The 22545-nt window shown below is 46.4% G+C and overlaps 1 protein-coding gene across 2 annotated transcripts in view; it reads left to right on the top strand.

The window, feature by feature from the left end:
• Nucleotides 1-20533, top strand: part of DCAF5 (DDB1 and CUL4 associated factor 5) — a 145572-nt gene extending 125039 nt beyond the window's left edge. For both annotated transcript variants that reach the window (XM_063948007.1, XM_063948006.1), the window contains exons 8-9: nt 16811-16938; nt 18352-20533. In XM_063948007.1, coding sequence (XP_063804077.1) covers nt 16811-16938; nt 18352-20070 — 1847 coding nt within the window. In that variant the 3' untranslated portion in view covers nt 20071-20533. The remainder of the gene's footprint in view (nt 1-16810; nt 16939-18351) is intronic.
• Nucleotides 20534-22545: the final 2012 nt, after the last annotated feature.

The following is a 22545-nucleotide window of genomic DNA, read 5'->3' as shown; positions in this document are numbered from 1 at the left end:
TCCTTTCAGGAACCCCAGCATCCACTACGGACTCCGAGAAATAGAATTATCGGTAAGTAAATTCTTATTTTTTCTCTTTCATCCATCTGGGGGACGCTGCGCCATTACTTGTGGGTTAGAGGTGTGTGGTTGTGGAGTTTGGCACAGAACTATTAAAACCTGACTCCTCCCCCCTCTAACCCCTCCCATCTCCTTCCTGCCTAGCCAGTACCTCAGTTTTAGTTTTGTGCCTGTGGAGTACAGACACAGTTTTTCTTTCTCCTTAGATTTTTTTTTTTTTCCTTTCTTATTTTTCTATACCTAGTCCCTGTCTACAGGTGACAGGTATAAATGGAACAAGGATGCTGTCAGAAAGGGCCACCATACCTTGGTCACTGGGGCCTTTTTTATTCACTAAAACGACAGATCAAAAAGGTACTGGACAGCCACAATCTGTCACTGACAGTATTGGGCTGTCCCTAACTGCTTTTATTATTATTTTATTATTATTATTTTATTTAATATTTATTTATTTGATTTATTTTATTGATTATTAATATTTCACCCCCCCCCGACCCCCTCTCCCCCGGCGCAAGCCCGCCAGCGGGAGCTATGCCGGAGACCTGTATCCCTACACCCGCAGTAGTGTCTGAGGGGCTGTGGGGACGGACGGGGATCCCGGAGAAGCCGCCGCGTAAGTCGCTATACTTAGCAACGCGCGGCAGCCCGAACTTCCGGTTGATCGCGTAGTAACAGGAGTGCAGGGACGGCTTCCCGCCCTGCTCTGCCCGCGCGCGCGTCACTTTGCCTGACGCCATCTTCCGGAGGGGACGCTGTGCAGTACAGGAGAGCCTCTCAGGGGGAGACTTTATTTACAAAACCGCAAGTATAGAGGGGCTATTCATAGGGGGAGATTACAATCAAGCTAATGGGCTAAGGCTGTTTATTACTTGGCAAAGAGAGCCAGCATACTGGGTTACAGTCCCAGAGATCTCTTCAAGCTATAAATTTCCTATTGAAAGGTCACTAGTCACAATTGTATGCTACTTTCTTTAGTACATTCAGAATAGAGAAAATGACTAGTAAACCGGACAAACCTTCAAAGGGAAAAACGGCCTCAGTGGTTTAATTTTCCTGCTCTCAGTGTGGCTCAAAGCTAGCAAAAGGTAGTACTGACGCGGGTACCCTATGTACAGCATGTTCTGGTGCAATTTCAGATTTGCGTCAGTCTAGAGAGACTGAATCTGCTCGGACTCAGGTGGAGCCCTTGTGGGCCCAGAATATGGGCAGGAGTATCACTGATTTAACTCAGTCCTTAAATAAGTTTGTAAATGCGGCCAGCAGTTCGACTGCTACTAAGCGATCGCAGCCGTTACCAGCTATAGCGTTTCCAGGTAAGGAGGCGGACACTCTGTCATCTCCTTTGGAGGAGGGGGAGGTAGATCCTGAATGGGATGAAGTTTCGGCTTGGGAAGTTAGATTGCTAATAGAAGCCATTCGTCAGACTCTTAATATTCAGGACGCGGCGGTGGAGGAGACTCCTTCCCCCTTCTTCAAACGACAGAAGAGACAGGTTACTGCCTTCCCTTCTTATTCTCACTTTGCAGATATTTTAAAAGAACCCTGGCTTAAGCCGGATTCTCGTTTTCAGGCGCCTAAAAAGTTAAAGTTTCTATATCCCTTTACGGAGGAAGATACAAAATTTTGGGAGACGGACCCAAAGGTAGACGCTCCTATTTCACATCTGGCAAAAGCTACGGTGATTCCGTCGGTACAGTCTGTGACCTTAAAAGACACTACCGATAGGAAGATAGAAGCATTACTAAAATCTATGTTTTCTTTATCAGGTGTTTCCCTCCGTCCAGTACTGGCGAGTGCCTGGGTACTTAAGGCCGTGGATGAATGGCTTGCACAGGTGGTATCGGGAATGCAGTCGGACGATCCGTCAGAAGCCATCCAATTAGCAGAGCAGATTTCGGAGGCCCTCACTTATGTGGGTGAGGCCTGGTTGGATTCAGTTGCGCTACAGTCTCGGGTTTCAGCCTTGACAGTATCCGCAAGACGCTCCTTGTGGCTTAGAGTTTGGAATGCTGATTCTGACTCAAAGCAAACCTTGACGGCAGTGCCTTTTGAAGGTGAGTTTCTTTTTGGATCAGAGTTAAAGAAGATTATTTCAGACACTACTGGAGGAAAGAGCCCTTTCCTTCCATCTGCACCTCACAAACCAAAACCTACAAGGTTTCGGTCCTTTCGTACACAGGGCAGAGGTAGTTTCCAATCCTTTCGTGCTTCCTACAGATTTCCAAGACGGGGGTCTTTCAGAGGAAGAGGATCCCAGGCTATTCGCAGGCCGGCCAGTAAGCCTGCCGACAAACCTGAGCCATGACGCCTCAGGTCTCCTGGAGGGATCAAAGAAGGTTGGGGCCCGGTTACTTCAGTTCAAGGATGTGTGGCTCCTATCGAAACCGGATCGGTGGATAATGGGAGTCATATCCAGAGGATATATGTTGGATTTCGAAGAAACAGTCCCAACCCGACTATTTATAACACCTCTCCCAGACGATCCCTCCAGACGTCAAGCTCTCCTTCAGGCAATAACAACCCTCTTACAAAATGGAGTAATCATTCCGGTTCCCTCTCATCAGAGGGGTCGGGGTTTTTACTCAGGTCTTTTTCTCGTAGACAAGCCGGATGGTTCGTTTCGAACCATTCTGAATCTGAAGGCTCTCAACCCGTATCCCTCAACCCAAAAATTCAAGAACATAAAAGACGCTTACTTACATGTCCCGATTTGGGTAGGACATCAATCTCTACTGAGATTTGCAGTGGGCCCGGAGCACTTTCAGTTTCAGGCTCTTCCCTTTGGTCTCTCTACGGCTCCCTGGGTTTTTTTACAAAGGTCATAGGTCATGTAGTCGCAGTTCTCCGTTGTCAAGGGGTCAACATCACTCCATATTTGGACGACCTGTTGGTCAAGGCACCATCAGCGGAGATTCTCACTCAGAACCTGCATCTCACGATGGAGACGCTACAATCGTTCGGGTGGATAATCAACTTTCCAAAGTCATCTCTACTTCCTTCTCAGACAATGATTTTTCTAGGACTTCTATTCGACACCAACAGCCAGAAGGTGTTTCTTCCGGCGGACAAGATTCAGGGACTACAGTCCAGAATCCGAGCCCTGTTACACTTACCAGTAGTGTCGGTCCTCAGATGTATGCAGGTGTTGGGCAAGATGGTATCCTCTTTCGAGGCAGTTCCATATGCCAGATTTCATGCCCGACCTCTCCAGACTCAGATTCTCAACTGTTGGACTCGGACGGAACCGCGTCTCGAATTACAGTTGATCCGCTTGTCGGTAAAGACTCGTCAGTCTCTTCAATGGTGGCTTCACAGTCGGAATTTAAAAAAGGGTACACCTTTCACGATCTGGTCTTGGATGATGGTCACCACGGATGCAAACCTCAGTGGTTGGGGGGCAGTGTTCCAGACTCATCACTTCCAGGGACGCTGGAGCAATCAGGAGTCAAAATTGCAAATCAACATTCTGGAACTAAGGGCGATTCGGTATGCACTCCTTCACATTCAAACCATGGTACAGGGTCAACCAGTTCGTGTGCAGTCCGACAATGCCACCGCAGTGGCTTACATCAACAAACAGGGAGGAACTCGCAGCTGGTCCGCAATGAGAGAAGTCGCTCAGATCCTCGCGTGGGCGGAACGTTGGGTTCCGGTGATCTCCGCGATCCACATTCCAGGAGGGAAGCAGACTTTTTGAGTCATCACACGATTCATCTGGGAGAATGGGAACTTCATCAGGAGGTGTTCCTCTCTCTAGTGGACCGATGGGGAATGCCAGACATAGACCTGATGGCGTCTCGCCTCAACGCAGAACTTCCTCACTACGGCGCAAGGACTCAGGATCCACAGGCATTCCTGATCGATGCTCTAACTGCTCCATGGCAGTTTCAACTGGGATATGTGTTTCCGCCAATTCCACTGATCCCGCGTCTACTTCAACGCATTCGGCGACAGGGTCTCGCAGTGATTCTAGTGGCTCCAGATTGGCCGCGTCGACAGTGGTACACTCTACTGCGCAAGTATGGTCGTCAGACTCCTTTCGCCTACCTCTGCGACCAGATCTTCTTATTCAAGGACCTTGTTGCCACCCAGATTTACATAGGATGGCTTTGACGGCTTGGCTCTTGAATCCAAGATTTTGAAGGCAAAAGGTCTTTCTCGATCGGTTGTTCAGATGATGATTCGAGCAAGGAAACCGGTGACCTCTGGCATTTACCATAGGATATGGCGTATTTACATTGCAGGGTGCGAAAAACGGAGACTAACTCCGCATTTGTTTAGGCTACCTCGCCTACTCTCTTTCCTTCAGGAGGGTCTCGACAAGGGCCTAAAGCTTTCTTCACTAAAAGGTCAGGTTTCAGCTTTATCGGTTCTTTTTCAGAAGAAACTAGCAAATATTCCAGAGGTTCAAACATTCCTGCAGGGAGTACTTCGGATTCAACCACCTTTTGTCCCTCCGGTTCCTCCCTGGGATTTAAACTTGGTCCTTACGACTCTTCAGACCTCTCCATTTGAACCCTTAGAATCGGTTGAACTCCGTTATCTGACACAGAAAGTTGTTTTTCTGTTGGCTATTGCCTCAGCTAGACGAGTATCTGAGTTGGCGGCTCTTTCTTGCAGACCCCCCTTGTTAGTGTTTCATGAGAACCGGGTGGTTCTACGGACTAAGCCTTCTTTCCTTCCAAAGGTTGTTTCAAAATTCCATTTAAATCAGGACATTGTCCTTCCGGCCTTTACTCCGACATCTTCTCCTGGGGAGGACTCTCATTTAGCTCTCCTGGATGTGGTTCGAGCTTTACGTGTCTATTTGTCTCGCACCGAGTCATTCCGGCGTACGGATAACTTGCTGGTTTTGATTGATGCTCCGAAACGAGGTTGGCCGGCCTCCAAAAATACTGTGGCCCGTTGGATAACTTCGGCCATAAGACAGGCTTACGTGTCTGCTAATGTTTCGGTTCCTGACTCAATTAGGGCTCATTCTACTAGAGCTGTTGGAGCCTCTTGGGGCTGTTCGCGGTGGTGCATCTGTTGAGCAACTGTGCAGGGCGGCAACCTGGTCGTCAGTTCATACTTTCACACATACTTTCACCGTTTTCATACTTTTGGTTTGGAGACTGCCGCTGTTGGGCGTCGTATATTAAAGACGGCTATGCCGTCCCCGTCTCCCTCCTCTTATTAGCTTGCTTTGGGAAATCCCACAAGTAATGGCGCAGCGTCCCCCAGATGGATGAAAGAGAAAAGGTGATTTTTGTTACTTACCGTAAAATCTCTTTCTCTGATTCCATCTGGGGGACGCTGCGATCCCTCCCAGATGTTTGTCTGGTTTAACCAGTTAATTTTCTTTGATCTATCTCCTTTGGCTTGGCTAAACGTTAACTGAGGTACTGGCTAGGCAGGAGGGAGATGGGAGGGGTTAGAGGGGGGAGGAGTCAGGTTTTAATAGTTCTGTGCCAAACTCCACAACCACACACCTCTAACCCACAAGTAATGGCGCAGCGTCCCCCAGATGGAATCAGAGAGAGAGATTTTACGGTAAGTAACAAAAATCACCTTTTTTTTCATTTCTCTTACATCCACTAGGGGACACTGGAGTGGTTACGCTGGGGTATGGAGGTGTGGTTAGTGGGAGCTGGCACTAATAATAATTTAGAAAAGTGTGAAGCTCCTCCCCCTCCATTACTCATTAACACTTCAGTTAGAAAAATGTGCCAAGGGAGCTGGTTCACTCCGGTCTTGGCTCTAGGTTTCTAGATTAGATTCTTTGTTTTTATTTATTTTTTCTATTTGATATACCAGGTCAATCTCCCTTTCCTCCTTTTCAAAACGAAGGGACCGGGCAGTGGGGCACACTGACTTTCAGTCAGCAATCGTGATAGGGCAGGAAGACGCCTCTGTTACGCTCATCCAGGGAGCCTGCAGCTACTTTTCAAAGGAGCTGTCAATCCCAACACACGGAGACCAGCGCAAGGTAACCTGAGCGAGTAGTTAGGCTAATCTCTCCTACCCCCTTCCTCACAGCACTGCATGGTATAGTAGCGCTGGTATAACAAAGGGAAAGCCAGCACGGCTTTTGCCTTTGATGTGCCGGCGAAGTTCTCGGCGGACAGGCTGGGTGTTTCAGCGAGCGGGCTCAACGCTGTTCAGCCCGCTCGTTTTCCCTGCACTACAGAAAGTTAAAGAGTAGGTGGGAGAGCGTCTATACTAAGTGCTCCATCTGCGGGCATAGTTTAATTCTGCTTTTATTCTGAGGTGATGGCGGCCATTTTAAGAACTATACAGAAGGGGGGCAGAGACTACACTACAGCACTGGATTTTACCGGTCTCCCTCACACTGTTCCTCTCCTGCGCAGGACAGGCACGTTGGTTGACAGAGACCTACACTGCTTCTGAAAAACAGCAGCAGCAAAACGGATTCTCCTGACTCCATTCATCCCAGCTGACGTCTCCTTCAAGGTTGTGAGTGCTCTGGGGTGTAAAGTTTGGTTAGTGGAGACAGGGAATCCTGGGAGGGGCAGTGTGATTCTCCCCCTCTTGCTCATTGCTCTCTGATCTCTCTCTATGGGGGTCATTTAAAGTTGATCATAGATGTACTAAATTTAGCACATCTATGATCATTTACTCTGACATGGGCTAGTCCGCCCGGCATGTCAGGCCAGCCCCCCCGCACATGTACAAAAGCATTGCTCGGCGGCGAAGCATTTGTACCTGGCAAGTAGCTCCCTGCCAGCGCAGCTCCTGCACGCTAGCAGGGAGCTATTGGCCGCATCCCGGGTCGCAGTGGCCGCGTGTGACGTCATGCAGCCGATGCGGCCCGCCCATCCAACGGTCCGGACACGCCTTCGTTGTCCGGACCGCTTCCCGCCAATGGCATTCTAACGCCATTGCCACGCCTCCTCCCGCACCGCCTCTGCCTGTCAATCAGGCAGAGGCGATCGCAGCCCAGATAGCAGATAGCATCTCACTGGGCTCTCGGGGTGTGCACGTGCAGTGCAGCCGCTGCACATGCGCACTCCACAAAAAATTCAGAATGCGAACACTGCCGCTGCAACGATCCAGTCTGAATTACCCCCTATATCTCTTTCTATCTCCCAGTCCTATAGATACAGTACCAGTCAAAAGTTTGGACACGTATTCTCATTCAAGTTTTTATTTATTTTAATTATTTTCTACATTGAAGATTAATACTGAAGACATCAAAACTATGAAAGAACACATATGGAATTATGTTTTTTATGTATTTTAGATTCCTCAAAGTAGCCCCCTTTTGCTTTGATGACAGCTTTGCTCACTCTAGGCATTCTCTCAATCAGCTTCATGAGGTAGTCTCCTGGAATGGTTTTGAATTAACAGGTGTGCCTTGTCAAGAGTCAATCTGTGGAATTACTTGCCTTCTTAATGTGTTTGAGACCATCAGTTGTGTTGTGCAGAGTTAGGGTTAGTACACAGTGGACAACCCTATTTGACTACTGTTGTAATCCATATTATGACACGAACCACTCAACTCAGCAAAGAGAAACGACCATCCATCATTACTTTAAGACATAAAGGTCAGTCGATACGGAAAATTTCAAGAACTTTGAATGTATCCTCAAGTGCAGTTGGCAAAAACCATCAAACGATATGATGAAACTTGCTCTCATGAGGACCGCCCCAGTAAAGGAAGACCAAGAGTAACCTCTGCTGCTGCAGATAAGTTCATTAGAGTTACCAGCCTCAGAAGCCACTACTTAACAGCACCTCAGATTACAACCCACATACATTTTTCACAGAGTTCAAGTAGCAGACAAATCTGAACATCAACTGTTTAGAGGAGACTGCGTGAATCAGGCCTTCATGGTTGAATTGCTGCGAAGAAGCCACTACTGAGGATGTACAACAAGAAAGGAGAATTGTTTGGGACAAGAAACACAAGGAGTGGACATTACACCAGTGGAAATCTGTACTTTTGTCTGATGAGTCCAAATTTGAGATTTTTGGTTCCAACCGCTGTGTCTTTGTGAGACGCAGAGAAGGTGAGCGGATGGTTTCTGCATGTGTGGTTCCCACTGTGAACCATGGAGGAGGAGGTGTGATGGTGTGGGGGTGCTTTGCTAGTGACACTGTTGGTGATTTATTCAAAATTCAAGGCACACTTAACCAGCATGGCTACCACAGCATTCTGCAGCGCCATGTCATTCCATCTGGTTTGCGCTTACTGGGACCATCATTTGTTTTTCAACAAGACAATGACCCCAAACACACCTCCAGGCTATGTAAAGGCTACTTGACCAATAAGGAAAGTGATGGAGTGCTGCGTCAGATGACCTGGCCTCCACAATCACCCGGCCTAAACCCAATTGAGATGGTTTGGGATGAGTTAGACCGCAGAGTGAAGGAAAAGCAGCCAACAAGTGCTCAGCACCTCTGGGAACTCCTTCAAGACTGTTGGAAAATCATTCCAGGAGACTACCTCATGAAGCTGATTGAGAGAATGATTGAGGAAGGCGAGTGGGAAGAAGGTCTGGAAAACGTTCCTTAATGGTTGAGACCAGTGCCCATGGAGTCGAGCCGTTGATTATGGCGGTTCGTCAGGTGCTAAATTTCCCAGGGGATGCGTTGTCCATTCCTCAGGAATTCAATTTATTTGTTAAGCAACAAAAATCTTCGGTTGTTTTGCCTTTTTCTCCACAGATGCATGATCACCTGGTGAAGGCATGGAAACAGCCGGACAAGCATTTCCAAATCCCGAAGAAATTACTTTCCACCTACTGCTTCCAGTCCTCTATTACAGAAAAGTGGGAAACACCGCCGCCAGTGGATGCATCGGTATCTAGATTGTCCAAAAAGACAACTCTTCCGGTTCCAGGGGCCTCTACGCTTAAGGATGCATCAGATCGTAAGCTGGAAACAACACTAAAGTCTATGTACATAGCAGCAGGTGCTCAACTCAGACCAGCACTGGTAAGTGCATGTGTTAATGGGTGGAACAGTTAGTACAGGGCATAAACTCTGGAGCCCCGGCAGCGGATCTTCGGGTACTAGCTGAACACATTCGTGAATCAGCGGGATACTTCGAAGAGGCTACTAAGGATATAAGCCAAGTCAGTTGTAGAATTTCAGCTTAGGCTGTAGCATCTCGCAGAATGCCCTGGCTTCGCTCCTGGAGGGCGGATGCGGATTCTAAACGAGCAGTGGAGGCTCTTCCATATACAGGAGACATTTTGTTTGGCCAGGAATTGGACAAATGGATCTCCCAAGCCACTGGGAATAAATCAGCATTTCTGCCTTCGTCTGGTCCTCCTACCAGAAAACCATACACGGGACCATCCTTTCAATCTTTTCAGTCTTTTCGGGTCCCACAGCCATTTTAGGGCAGAGGACGAGGTACCACCGCACATAACAGGGGTGGTAGAGGAGACGTCTACGGATCCCTGGATTTAAAATTTGGTGATACATGGCTACAAAATAGATTTTCTAGTTTCTCCACCAAACCAATTTTTCACAACGTGCCTGCCAGTGACGCAGGACAGGTCTACGTCCCTACAATCGGCGATCCAGGCCCTTCTACAATTAGAGGTCCCTTTACTGGTACCGTTACACCAGAGGGGTCAAGGGTATTATTCAAACCTCTTTATAGTGCCGAAACAACACTGATCTCTCCGACCGATCCTACATTTGAAGTCCCTAAACCAATACATAGCGTTTTATTGGTTCAAAAAGGAATCAATCCAGTAGGTGTTTGCAAACCTAGAACCACGGGAGTACCTCATATATATGGATATCAAAGATGTTTATCTCCACATTCCAATCTTGTGGCCACATCAAGCATTTTTAAGGTTTGCAGTTTTTGAGGATCATTATCAATTTCGAGCTCTGCCATTCGGATCGTCATGTCTGTGGTGATAGCTCATCTGAGATCTCTGGGGGCCACCATAATCCCATATCTAGATGACCTTCTCATCAAGGCACCATCGGAGAAAAGCCTTCTGGAGCATGCCTTCCTGTCTTACCAGACACTGATACACCATGGCTGGAAAGTCAATTTCAGCAAGTCACACCTGATTCCATCTCAGAGACTTCAATTTCTGGGACTAATCATGGAGACCGTAAAGCAACGAGTGTTTCTTCCGATGAACAAGGCACACGACATTCGCCTCATGGTGCAATTAGTCCTGAAGCCAAAAAATGTATCGATACATCTTTGCATCCATCTTCTCGCCAAAATGGTGGTGGCTTTTGAAGCTCTGCAACTAGGACGTTTACACTCCAGACCATTTACTGTCCCAGTGGCCAGGCTCTCACCTGCATCTTCATCAGAGGATCCGGTTATCACCTCAAACTAGGCTATTTCTCCTCTGGTGGCTCCACAGCAACAACTTAACAGCGGGGCGAAGATTCGGAAACTTCAATTGGATAATTCTTACAACTGATGCATGGCTACGAGGTTGGGGCGCAGTAGTCCTAGACCAGCGGTGTCCAACCCGCGGCTCTCGAGCCGCATGCAGCTCTTTCATCCTCCGCATGCGACTCGGTCACCGCCCGACAGAGAGCCGCTTGGCACACTTCTGTTTTTAGCGGCGCCGGCCCATGAGCCAATCAGAGCTTGCGGACCGGCAGCTAAGGACCCTGGTTGGCTGCTGAACCGCAAGCTTTTATTGGCGCTTAATTGAAGATAAACACCGCTGCCAGAGACTGACTGAGGGGCAGGAGAGGCGCTCTCCTCCCCGCCGCCAGAACAGCAGCAGCGTGGTGAGTAGCACTTGGGAGGGGTGGCATGTATATCTGGCACTGCATATGTATCTGGCACTGTGTATGTGGGGACATGTGTATCTGGCACTGTGTATGTGGGGGACATGTGTATCTGGCACTGGGGACATACATGGCACTGTGGGGACATGTGTATTTGGCACTGGGGGCATATCTGGCACTGTGAGGACATATGTATTTGGCACTGAGGGCATATCTGGCACTGTGGGGACGTGTGTATCTGGCACTGAGGGCATATCTGGCACTGTAGGGACATGTGTATATGGCACTGGGGGCATATCTGGAACTGTGGGGACATGTGTATCTGGCACTGGGGGCATATATGTATCTGGCACTGTGGGGACATGTTTCTCTGGCACTGGGGGCATATATGTATATATGTATTTGGCACTGTGGGGACATATGTGTATCTGGCACTGTGGGCGCATATATGTATCTGGCACTGTGGAGGCACACAATTTTTTGCGTTTTTATATGTTTGTAGCACTGTACTGGGGCATTATATGTATGTGGCACTGTAAAACGTGACTAAAAACGGGGTTATGACACCAGGTCATACTCCTACAAACGTCATACCGAAAGGTGTGTGCATGGGGTGTGGCTTTGTGACAACTACGCCACACCCCCATTTTTTGCATGTGCGCCTTTGGCATGCGCATGATAGTGGCTCTTACCCTTGACTACAGATCTTTCTGGCTCTTTGCCTCTGACTGGTTGGCCACCCCTGTCCTAGGCTCTCACTTCTAAGGCAAATGGTCAGCTCAAGAAAGCAGATTGCCCATAAATGTGTTACAACGCCATACTGGAAGCAGTTCATCTTCTCGTTTTCAAACGGTAAAGATTCAATCGGACAATGCGTCGGATGTGGCATACATCAACAAACAGGGAGGCACTTGAAGTCGAATGGCAATGAGGGATGTCTCTCGGATTCTCACCTGGTCAGAAAGATAACAGGTGATTCTCACAACAGTCTTCATCCCAGGAGTGGACAACTTGGAAGTGGACTATTTCAGCTGAGAGGATCTTCATCCTGGAGAGTGGGCACTTCATCCAGAAGTGTTTCAAGCCCTCATTCAACGGTGGAGATGTCCTCAAATAGATCTCATGGCGTCTCGTTTAAACCATCAACTCCTGAGATACGTATCCAGGACGAGAGATCCGGCAGCAGAGCCAGTAGATGCCCTCACAATGCCATGGAATTTCGATCTAGTATACATCTTTCTGCCAATTCCACTTCTGCCACGAGTACTCAAACGCATAAAGCGAGAGTCAGTCACAGTCATCCTGATCGCGCCAGACTGGCCTCGCAGAAGTAGGTTCTCAGACATACGACTACTACTAGCGGATACTCCTTGGACCCTACCACTTCTTCCGGTCCTGTTACAACAGGGTTCGTTTGTACACCCCAACTTGGTGCAGCTGCGCTTGACGAGGGTGGCTGTTGAAACAGATATCCTGAGGCGCAAATTAATTCCTAATTCAGTCTTCCCACCATGCTATGGGCCAGGAAACCAGTCACAGCTGCTCACTATCACCGCATCTGTCGCTCTTATGTGTCATGGTGTGGAAAACAGTGTGTTCCATCCAGAACATTCTCTCTCTCTCTCGGCTGTTGCTCTTTTTACAGGCCGGAATGGATGCGGGTCTTCGAATACGGACCCTCAAGGTGCAGATATCTGCACGTTCGATTTTCTTTCAGCGACATTTAGCCTTGCTCCCTGCAATCCAGACGTTTCTTCAGGGAGCACTCTGGTTACAACCGCCTTTCGTTCCGTCTACAGATCCGTGGGACCTTAATTTGGTTCTTGCGTTTCTACAATCATCCATGTTTGAGCCCTTAGAAGACATTGATCTCAAATATCTTTCATGGAAAACTGTTGTCCTTTTGGTTTTGGCATCCTTCCTCCAGAAAGTGGTGTCAGTATTCCACATAAATCAGCCGATTGTGGTTCCTGGTTTTCATAGTTACATAGTCAGTGAGGTTGAAAAGAGGCAAACTGCCCATCGGGTTCAACCTGTATTCTGATTCAAATTATAATGTGTCTGCTGAAGTAATGGCTTAGTACCAAATGAAAACAATGATTCTTACCACTCCCAGATAATGTAATGTCAATATGTTCAATGCTATAGCCCTTGATACATTTACCAGTTAGGAATTTGTCCAATCTGTTTTTAAATACATTTACAGAGTCTGCCATTATTACCCTCACCGGCAGGGAGTTCCAAATCTTTATTGCCCTTACCGAGAAGAACCCTTTCCTATGTTGTGTACGTTATTTCCTCTCCTCTAACCTAAGCGAGTGCCAAAATGCATAACTTTGCATTTGTCTATATTAAACCTCATTCCCCATTTAGACGCCCAGGTTTCCAGTTTAACTAAGTCATTCTGTAAGGACTCCACATCGCCTTCTGACTTAATTACCTTACACAGTTTAGTATCATCTGCAGAGATTGATACTGTGCTTTTCAAGCCTATTCCTAGATCATTGATATAGTGAAGAGCAGGGGGCCAAGAACTGACCCTTGTGGTATTCCGCTGACTACTGGTGCCCAACTGGAGAACATCCCATTGACCACTACTTGTTGCACTCTGTTATCCAGCCAGTTACTTATCCTATGAGGCACTCTATCGAAGGCTTTTGCAAAATCTAAATACACCACGTCCACTGCTTTTCCATGGTCAAGATTCTTGCTCACTTCCTCGTAGAAGCTAATTAAGTTGGTTTGGCATGATCTGTCCCTTACAAACCCATGCTGACTTTTACTAATAAACTTTGTAGCCTGTAGGTGATCCCCTATGCTATCCCTCAAAATGCCTTCCAATATATTACCCACTATAGAGATTAAACTAACTGGTCTATAGTTTCCAGGATCGTTTTTATTTCCCTTTTTGAATAAAGACACTACCTCAGCTATGAGCCAATCCCTTGGTACCATGCCTGATCTAATTGAATTATGGAAAATTAAGTATAGGGGTTTTGCTAGCTGTAACCTAAGCTCCATAATAACCTTTGGATGAATACCGTCTGGGTCTGGTGATTTATTAATCTTCACGTTACCTAGTCTCTCCAGGACTACTTCCTCACTTAAACAAGCATCAAGCCAAGAGTCATTACCCTCACTGTCGTTATGCACTAATGTCACCGTCTCATCCTCCCTGGTAAATACTGATGAAAAAAAATTGTTCAATATTTCCGCTTTTAATTTGTCATCATTTATCAAAGCTCCCAATTCATCTTTTAAAGGGCCTACGTTCTCCTTCTTTAACCTTTTACTGTTTATATATTTATACAACTTTTTAGGATTGGTTTTACTCTCTATAGCGATTAATTTTTTGTTTGTTTATAATTTTAGCTGCCCTTATCGCTTTTTTAAATTTTTTGTTGCATTCCTTTTAATACCGGAATGGCTCCTCCCCTCCATTAGATTTAAATGTTTTGAAAGCACGCTTCTTATTACCTATTGCTTCCTTGACCTACTTATTAAGCCACATTAGTTTTTGTTTAGTACTCCTGAGTTTACTGCTCATGGGAATTAATTTGGGAATACATTTTCGGGATGAGGCGGGTCTTCCCTCCACATTAAACGTTGTCCAGGCGTTACGTATTTACATCTCCAAAACGTCAGACTTACAGAAGTCTGACACTTTGGGGGAGATTCAAATGTTTGAAAAGTCCGTTGGGAGTCTGTTTTTTCCTATCTAATAGACAGGAAAAAACAGGCACCCAACCGACTTTTCAAACATTTGAATCTCCCCCATTGTTTGTACTATATGATGCAGCTAAAAGAGGCTGGCCAGCTTCAAAGCAAACTTTTGCCAGGTGAATTCGCCTGGCTATTCGTCAGGCATACGTTAGCAATGCTAGACACCCACCTCCTTCCATGTCCGCACCCTCTACTAGAGAGGTAGGTACATCCTGGGCAGCTAGCCGTGGTGCATCTACTATGCAGCTTTGTCGTGCGGCCACTTGGTTGTCTGTTGACACGTTTATCAGATTTCACAACTTCAACACGTTTGCAGCTTCTGCTTCCAGGTTTGGTAAACTTGTTTTGCAGGTTCCTCGGAGCTCTCCCACCCATGGGGGAAACTTTGGGACGTCCCCAGCGTAACCACTCCAGTGTCCCCTAGTGGATGTAAGAGAAAACAGGATTTTGGTACCTACCGGTAAATCCTTTTCTCTGAGTCCACAGGGAACACTGGACGCCTTCCTCTGCGCTGTTTCACCTGCCTGTCTGTATATAGTTTTTGGTTTGACAACTTTGTTTCTTGTTTCTGGTGTGTGATTTTCTTCGCTTCTCCTCTTCTTTTCCATCTCCTCTCGGTCTACATTTTTTTAACTAGAGGGCAGATGGGTAATGGAGGGGGAGGAGCTTCACACTTCTCTAAATTATTATTAGTGCCAGCTCCCACTAACCACACCTCCATACCCCAGCGTAACCACTCCAGTGTCCCCTGTGGACTCCGAGAAAAGGATTTACCAGTAGGTACCAAAATCCTGTTTCTTATTTGTAACACTGAGCGCAGTCCACCTTTTTGTTCCGATTCAGTGTGGTTATGTACTAATAAATGACTAAATAAAGGACACTTCCTTTAATTATTTAACTTGCAATTGATTCATGAATACTGTATGGACTGAACCTAAGGCCTTACGTGTACCGCTATCGCGAAGGGGTCCGAGGATGGCACCGTCCCTGCCCCTCTGCCCTTGCTTCTGGCTAGCAGGGTGTCTAGAATGCTCTAGGCATGTAGTCTGTCAATCATCCTCAGGATGCTCCTGGCAGTGCTGCACTTTCCGGGGGTTGGCAGCTCCTCTTCCAAAGCATGATGCCATGCGCTCAGGGTGCAGGACCAGCACAGGGTGCACTGCTACTGGCTGAACCAGTATTCTGCTTGTCCATTCAGTAGGAACAAGTGGCATCACTGAGGCATAAAGCACATGAATATTGCACTGGTCCTATATAAATGACTGCTGCCACAGCAATAGATACTTTTGCTGAGTGTTTAGTATGAGTTACTGCAGATTTTCATGCTATTATTAACACCCCCCTTCCCCCGCTCCATGCACTCATTACAAGTGTTATTTAGTGTACCTGTGAGATCCGCACAGTGGATGCAGCAATTTTGTGAGTTGGACCAATATGCATCCTGTGAATTCACAGGGATTTAATGACATCACTGAGGCATGAAGTGCTTTGTGCCTCATTGCCATGAATTCTTATCTGCATTTCCAGGATTATTGATCCAGAATGCAAACTAGCTGCCTCCACTATAAACACGATGGGTTATATGATAAGCTGATGCTAGACATCGGAGATCTGCCTTTCAATAGTAACACACTACTGTGAGACAAAAATGCAAATATAGCAACATGTTCTGTAATACTGTGAAGTTCTATTAGAAGCAAAATACTGAACACACTGTGTACAATGCAGTCCAGTTGGAAAAATGTCCGTTCATCTATCTCCCCATTAATCTCTGCCAGGCTTTCTTTTTGCAATCAATACACTCCCTTGCTGAGATCATGTAGGTCTCCTCATGACTTGAAAAGGAGAAGAAAATTATTCCCGTGTGTGTTCTAGAAGATGCTGAGACTTATTTTAAGCCTAACACTTGTGGCTGGTATTATTCCAGCGTACTCTGCATCTGAAGTATTTGCATTTTTACATGTTAACAGATTATATCCACATGAAGCATAAAAAGGCATTATACCTGCAGGCACTAATAAGATAACATCTTCCTGAATAAAGGAGATTATTGCATCACTGTTCAGCATTAAATGGCTTGGCTCAGATCCAGAAGCTACTCATCCCCTTGTTGAACGCTCAGGAGATGACGAGGATATCTTCATGTGTTGTAGGTGTGCCCCTGCGGGATGTCCAGTAGGGGAAAGGGCACGTCTGGTTGAAAAGTTCCAGCTTACTGGTGTTTTTATGTGATTTATTTGTTGCATTGGCTTTCTTCAGCAAATACATTGCCAGTGCTTAGCTCTTTTCTTTCTTGTAGGTGGACCAGGCAGAGTTGTAAATGGGGCTTTTATGATACTGAAGGGACACCGGTCAATCGTGAATCAAGTGCGATTCAATCCTAACACCTATATGATCTGTTCTTCAGGTGTTGAGAAGATCATAAAGGTGAGATGCTGAATAATTCATATCTAGATATCACTCGGCAGCCCTAAGTCACATAATGTACATTAGTAGCAGACATCTATTCATAGTAGGTCATAATGAAGCTTTACATTTTGTTAGTAAATGATAGTGGTTACATAGTAATTGCCACTTTCCACCTCTGAACAATGTGAGTTACATGATGCTCTTTCCACCTTCTATACAGCAGAGGTATTTAAAGTGCCTTTCTAGGTGTTGCGGGGATAACATATCTACCCCCACTGGCCACCTATGACACCACTCTGGAACAAGTGACCAGCATGATATGTAGCTTGTTATATTTGGGGGGGTAGTTGTACTGTACAATAGAATAAGAAGTCAGGCTGACATGAAAAGTAATTATAATGTGTGGGCCATATAATTGTGTGTAAAGCACCTTAGTGGGGATGTCATTTTACCTGTGATGTGTAATGTTTCTGAAGTGCTATGCTACCCCCAAAATAATGACACTGAGAGTCGGTTGTGGCATCCAAACCTAGTGTGGTGGGGCAGACTATGGGGTTTCTGACCTTAACACTCTCCCCCTTACCTGAAACAACATCTGCATGGCATGTGCACCAATGACAGTAGCCGTTCTCTACTGTGCCGAGCTGGAGCAACATTCCGGCAGTTGGGACACAAGTCCTGCCTCTTAAGACTTCTGCACAGTTTCCTAGAACCTGGACAGGCTTGCCTAATTTGGGACACCTGGGTTGTATAAACATAGCAAGTTATATACATACACAAACAACACACGGTATCCGGACTCCAGGTCGACACACCTTAGGTCGACGCCAATTGGTCGACGTGGACAAAAGGTCGGCAGGAACAAGGTCGACATGGAGAAAGGTCGACATGAGTTTTTCATGATTTTTTTTCTTTTTTGGTACCTTTTCATACTTAACGATCCACGTGGACTACGATTGGAACGGTAATCTGTGCCGAGCGAAGGCACCATGCCCGAAGCATTGCGAGCGAAGCGGTGCACTAATTGGGGTTCCCGGTCACTCTACGAAGAAAACGACACCAAAAAAACATAAAAAACTCATGTCGACCTTTTTCCATGTGGACCTTGTTCCTGTCGACCTTTTGACCATGTCGACCTAAGGTGTGTTGACCAATTGGCGTCAACCTAAGGTGTGTCAACCTTTTTGTTGTCGACCTGGAGTCCCAGACCCCACACACACACACACACACACAATATTAAATATTAAAAATGCAGTTGATTTGCTCAAGTGTAGCAATAGCTGATTTTCATTTTTCTACAGTAAAACCTGGTTCAGTGACATATGCTATAAATTTGGTAACAAATATCCTGGTGCATATGCTTTAATGTTACAGGTAAAAAATTATTTTTTATTAAACATCTGATACATTATATATATATATATGTTACAGATTTGGAGCCCATACAAGCAACCAAGCTGTTCTGGAGACCTTAATGGACAGATAGAGGACGATTCACGTTGTTTGTACACGCATGAGGAGTACATTGGGCTTGTGCTCAACAGTGGAAGTGGTTTGTCCCATGATTATGCCAACCAGTCAGTCCAGGAAGACCCCCGCATGATGGCTTTTTTTGACTCTCTGGTGAGAAGAGAGATAGAAGGTTGGAGCTCTGATTCTGATAGTGACAGCACAATTTTACAACTCCATCCTGGAGTCAGTGAACGTTCAGCTTATAGCGACTCGGAGTCGTCTGTTTCTTTACCGTCTTCTCCTGCACAAATTGCACCCGAGTCTGATGAGGCTCTCAATACTGGGGAACCACAGAGGTCAATGGATTCTCCTTCTACAAGACCTGGGATTACGTCCCAAAGGTTACGGCTGTTGGCATTGAGGAAATACCAGGACAAACGCCTCTCAGCCATGTCCAACAATACAGACTCTGATGAAAATGCTTGTGAAACTGAGGCAGAAATTGATCCTTTCCCTCGCCCCCGTTCCCCAAGTCCTGAGGAAGACCAGTCTAGCAGCAGCAGCAGTAGTAGCAGTGATGAGGAAGACGCTCTTAATGATCGCAGGATATCCATGCGACAACGCAATGCCTTGAGGCAGAAACAAAAAATGCCAAAAGAGGAAAAGACAAAATTGAATTCTGAAAACACACCAGCTGTAATTGGGGAGGACGTGTATGACTACCCTCAGATCACAGTGGATGAACTTTCTACGTCTACTGAATCATCCCCGGACCGAAGAAGTCCTAGTGCAATAGATCGAAAGTCTTCACTATGTTCTAGCATTGACTCTGTGGAAAGAAAGATCTACAAAGCTTATAAGTGGCTCCAGTACTCTTACATATCTTATTCTAAAGGTAAGGATGGAGAATCTTCCACTGTGGATGGGGACAGTGAGGAGGTAAGGCCAGGAACCAGCAGAAGGAGCAGTACCTTACTGCCCACAAGGGAAAATGATGGCCTGTTAATTCCACACGAACAAAAAGATCTTCTTCCTGATGGGAAAGAACCATTGCATAAAGACTCCTTATTAGACAGCCTTAACCCCCACAAGAGGCACCAAAGTCCAAAACAGCTCTGGCTGGAGGAATTAGAAAATTCTTCTCAAGACACAGGGTCTTTAGAGTGTTCATCTGAGACTAAAAAACTAAATGGAACGTCTGTCCATAAAGAGCTCACATCTTGCTCTGATGACTCTTGTGACCTACGTGACAGTTCCATAGCACAAACGAGCAGCGAATCCAGTCAACTCACAGTGAACCAGCAATCCCCCTGTTCTGAGAGTAAAAGCACAGACAGCAACTTAAGGAGCCAAGAGGGTGAAATGAAAGATGAGGTGACAGATGTTCCTTGTGCTCATCACAGCAATGGTCATTTGCACCCTCATTCCGCAGACTCTAATAATGGTGGACTGAGTTATGGCGAGCAGCCAGCAGCATGCTGTTGTACGCACTCAAGTACGGACAGTGTCAGCTCAACGCAAGTGGTGGCAACACTGCACAAGGGCACGTGCCTAACACAAGTGGACTCTTGTAGGAGTACAAAAGATAACGCCACATGTCATACAGACGTTGGGGGTTTGCAGCCTCCAAGTGGACTGAAAAGACCCTGGCGAGATGAGCCGGAGAATTCTTCCTCCGAGAAGAAAATGAAAACCTAAGTACCCTTCCCCTCGTATAGCTGAGGAGAAATACTTATAAGTGTGTACAATCTGATTCAGAAATATTGGGGCTATGTGTGTCTGATTGCTTAAACCTTTCTTGAGTTTGAGGCATAGCCAAATTTAGTTTGCACTAAAGAAAGCAGTGTTTTCTTTAACCTATTTCTATCATTTCTTCTCTCCCTTTATCTTAAGACTAGAGTGATCTGGCTCCTGCCAACATGGGGCTGGATGAAAAATAATAATAATTGCAAAGTGTCTCCTTCTGTTGGTGTGCGAGTGATGCCATGCAGTGACAACGCTCTGAAATGTAACACTCTTATTAAATACGTTTTATTTTATTTTTCTGTACATTGCCAAAGCAAGCAAACACACACTTGATCCATTGGATCTGGATCTTTGTGACAAGAAAACTTTAGGTCTTACCCACCAACAAATTAAAGAAAACCCTTCTTTCCACCCACGTCTTGTTTGGGTGTTGTTTTGTCAGTTGTTGGGGTGTTGCACGCATGTAGTAACTGCTTGTTCATTCAGTGGGGGGTGTAGTATGGTATACCGGCGGCCGGGCTTCCGGCGACCAGCATGCCGGCACCGGGATCCCGACTGCCGGCATACCGACAGCGTGTCGAGCGCAAATGAGTCCCTTGCGGGCTCGCTGCAGGCACGGTGGCGCGCTATTTATTCTCCCTCCAGGGGGGTCGTGGACCCCCAAGAAGGAGAATAAGTGTCGGTATGCCGGCTGTCGGGATTCCGGCGCCGGTATACTGTGCGCCGGGATCCCGACAGCCGGCAAACTGAAGACCACCCCATTCAGTGCTGTCGGGAAGCTGCTGGGGAATACTGTTAAGTTTTCTATGAAATTAGGGATATAGGCCCTCATTCCGAGTTGTTCGCTCGCTAGCCGCTTTTTGCAGCAATGCACACGCTAAGCCGCCGCCCTCTGGGAGTGAATCTTAGCTTAGCTGAATTGCGAACGATGTATTCGCAATATTGCGAAATTATTTTACTTTGCAGTTTAGAAGTAGCTCCACACTTACTCTTCCAGTGTGATCAGTTCAGTGCTTGTCGTTCCTGGTTTGACGTCACAAACACACCCAGCGTTCGCCCAGACACTCCCCCGTTTCTCTAGCCACTCCCGCGTTTTTCCCAGAAACGGCAGCGTTTTTTACACACTCCCATAAAACGGACAGTTTCCGCCCAGAAACACCCACTTCCTGTCAATCACACAACGATCACCAGAACGAAGAAAAAACCTCGTAATGCCGTGAGTAAAATACCAATCTTCTTAGCAAATTTACTTGGCGCAGCCGCAGTGCGAACATTGCGCATGCGCAGTTTGCGGAAAATCACTGCGATGCGATGAAAAATAAGGAGAAAACAACTCGGAATGAGGGCCATAATACAAACAAGCAAAGTCATTTGCTGCTACAGCGCTGAGTGGAAAAAGGTATTTTATTATAATACGGGATTAGATCAAATCCAGTGTCGCTCTTCTATGCTGCTGCCACATTTAAACATAGAAGAAGGGCCGGGTGCACTCAGTACAGCAACACAATTGGTTAGTAACCACATTAAGGGCCTGAGTCAGAGTCGGATGCAGTGGCATCCTTGTCTGCACCTTTACAGTATGCGAATACCGCCAGAAGCCCTTGCCTGGTGTACATCTGTGCGTATGAAGTGAGGCGTGAGATACCCACTTTCAGCGGCTTTAGATGCCACTATTGGTCGCACCAGACATATGGCAGATGCAGGCTCTCCGTCTGAGTGTAGCCTCCAATGTGAGTGATTAAGCGTCTGTACACAACCACTCCACATGCCCATTCCCATTATACAGCCATAAGGCAGACCATCACAGTACGTCTGAATACCCATTTCTCGGGAACGCCTAAAATATTTTCAATACACTTCTCTGTGCGTGCATCTGAAATCGCAACTGCGAACACAATTCAAGACGTGCCGTAAAATAAATAAAAAACACCCAACTAAGTGAGACACCGACATAGCTTGCATCTTAGCATCAGGCCCAGAGTGTGCAGTTGTATATATATCAAAAAATAAAACAATGTAATAACATGAAATATTAATAAAACACATGTAATATGGCACCATAAGGATTATTGGTACAGATAGATTCAAAAGACTGTGTATTCCATATGGTGCAATATAAAAAGTCACTATACACCACTGCAGTTGGGAGAGACGTATAAAACCTTAGCGAGAGATAAGAGAAGTTGCCCATAGCAACCAATCAACTTTTAGAACAGGTTTAGCCAACCTGTGACACTCCAGCTGCTGTGGAACTACACATCCCAGCATGCCCCATTAGATTTTTGCTGTTAGGGCATGCTAAATTGCTGGCAGGGCATGCTGGGATGTATAGTCCCAAAGCAGCTGGAGGCCACAGTTACCCCCTGTCATAGACTGGTGCTGGAGAAATGATAGCAGGTGGCTGACTGGGTTGCCATGAGAAACTTA

The sequence above is a fragment of the Pseudophryne corroboree genome, chromosome 12 (genome assembly GCF_028390025.1).
Source record: "Pseudophryne corroboree isolate aPseCor3 chromosome 12, aPseCor3.hap2, whole genome shotgun sequence".
NCBI classification, from domain to species: domain Eukaryota; kingdom Metazoa; phylum Chordata; class Amphibia; order Anura; family Myobatrachidae; genus Pseudophryne; species Pseudophryne corroboree.
This window is presented reverse-complemented; position numbering and strand designations above follow the sequence as displayed.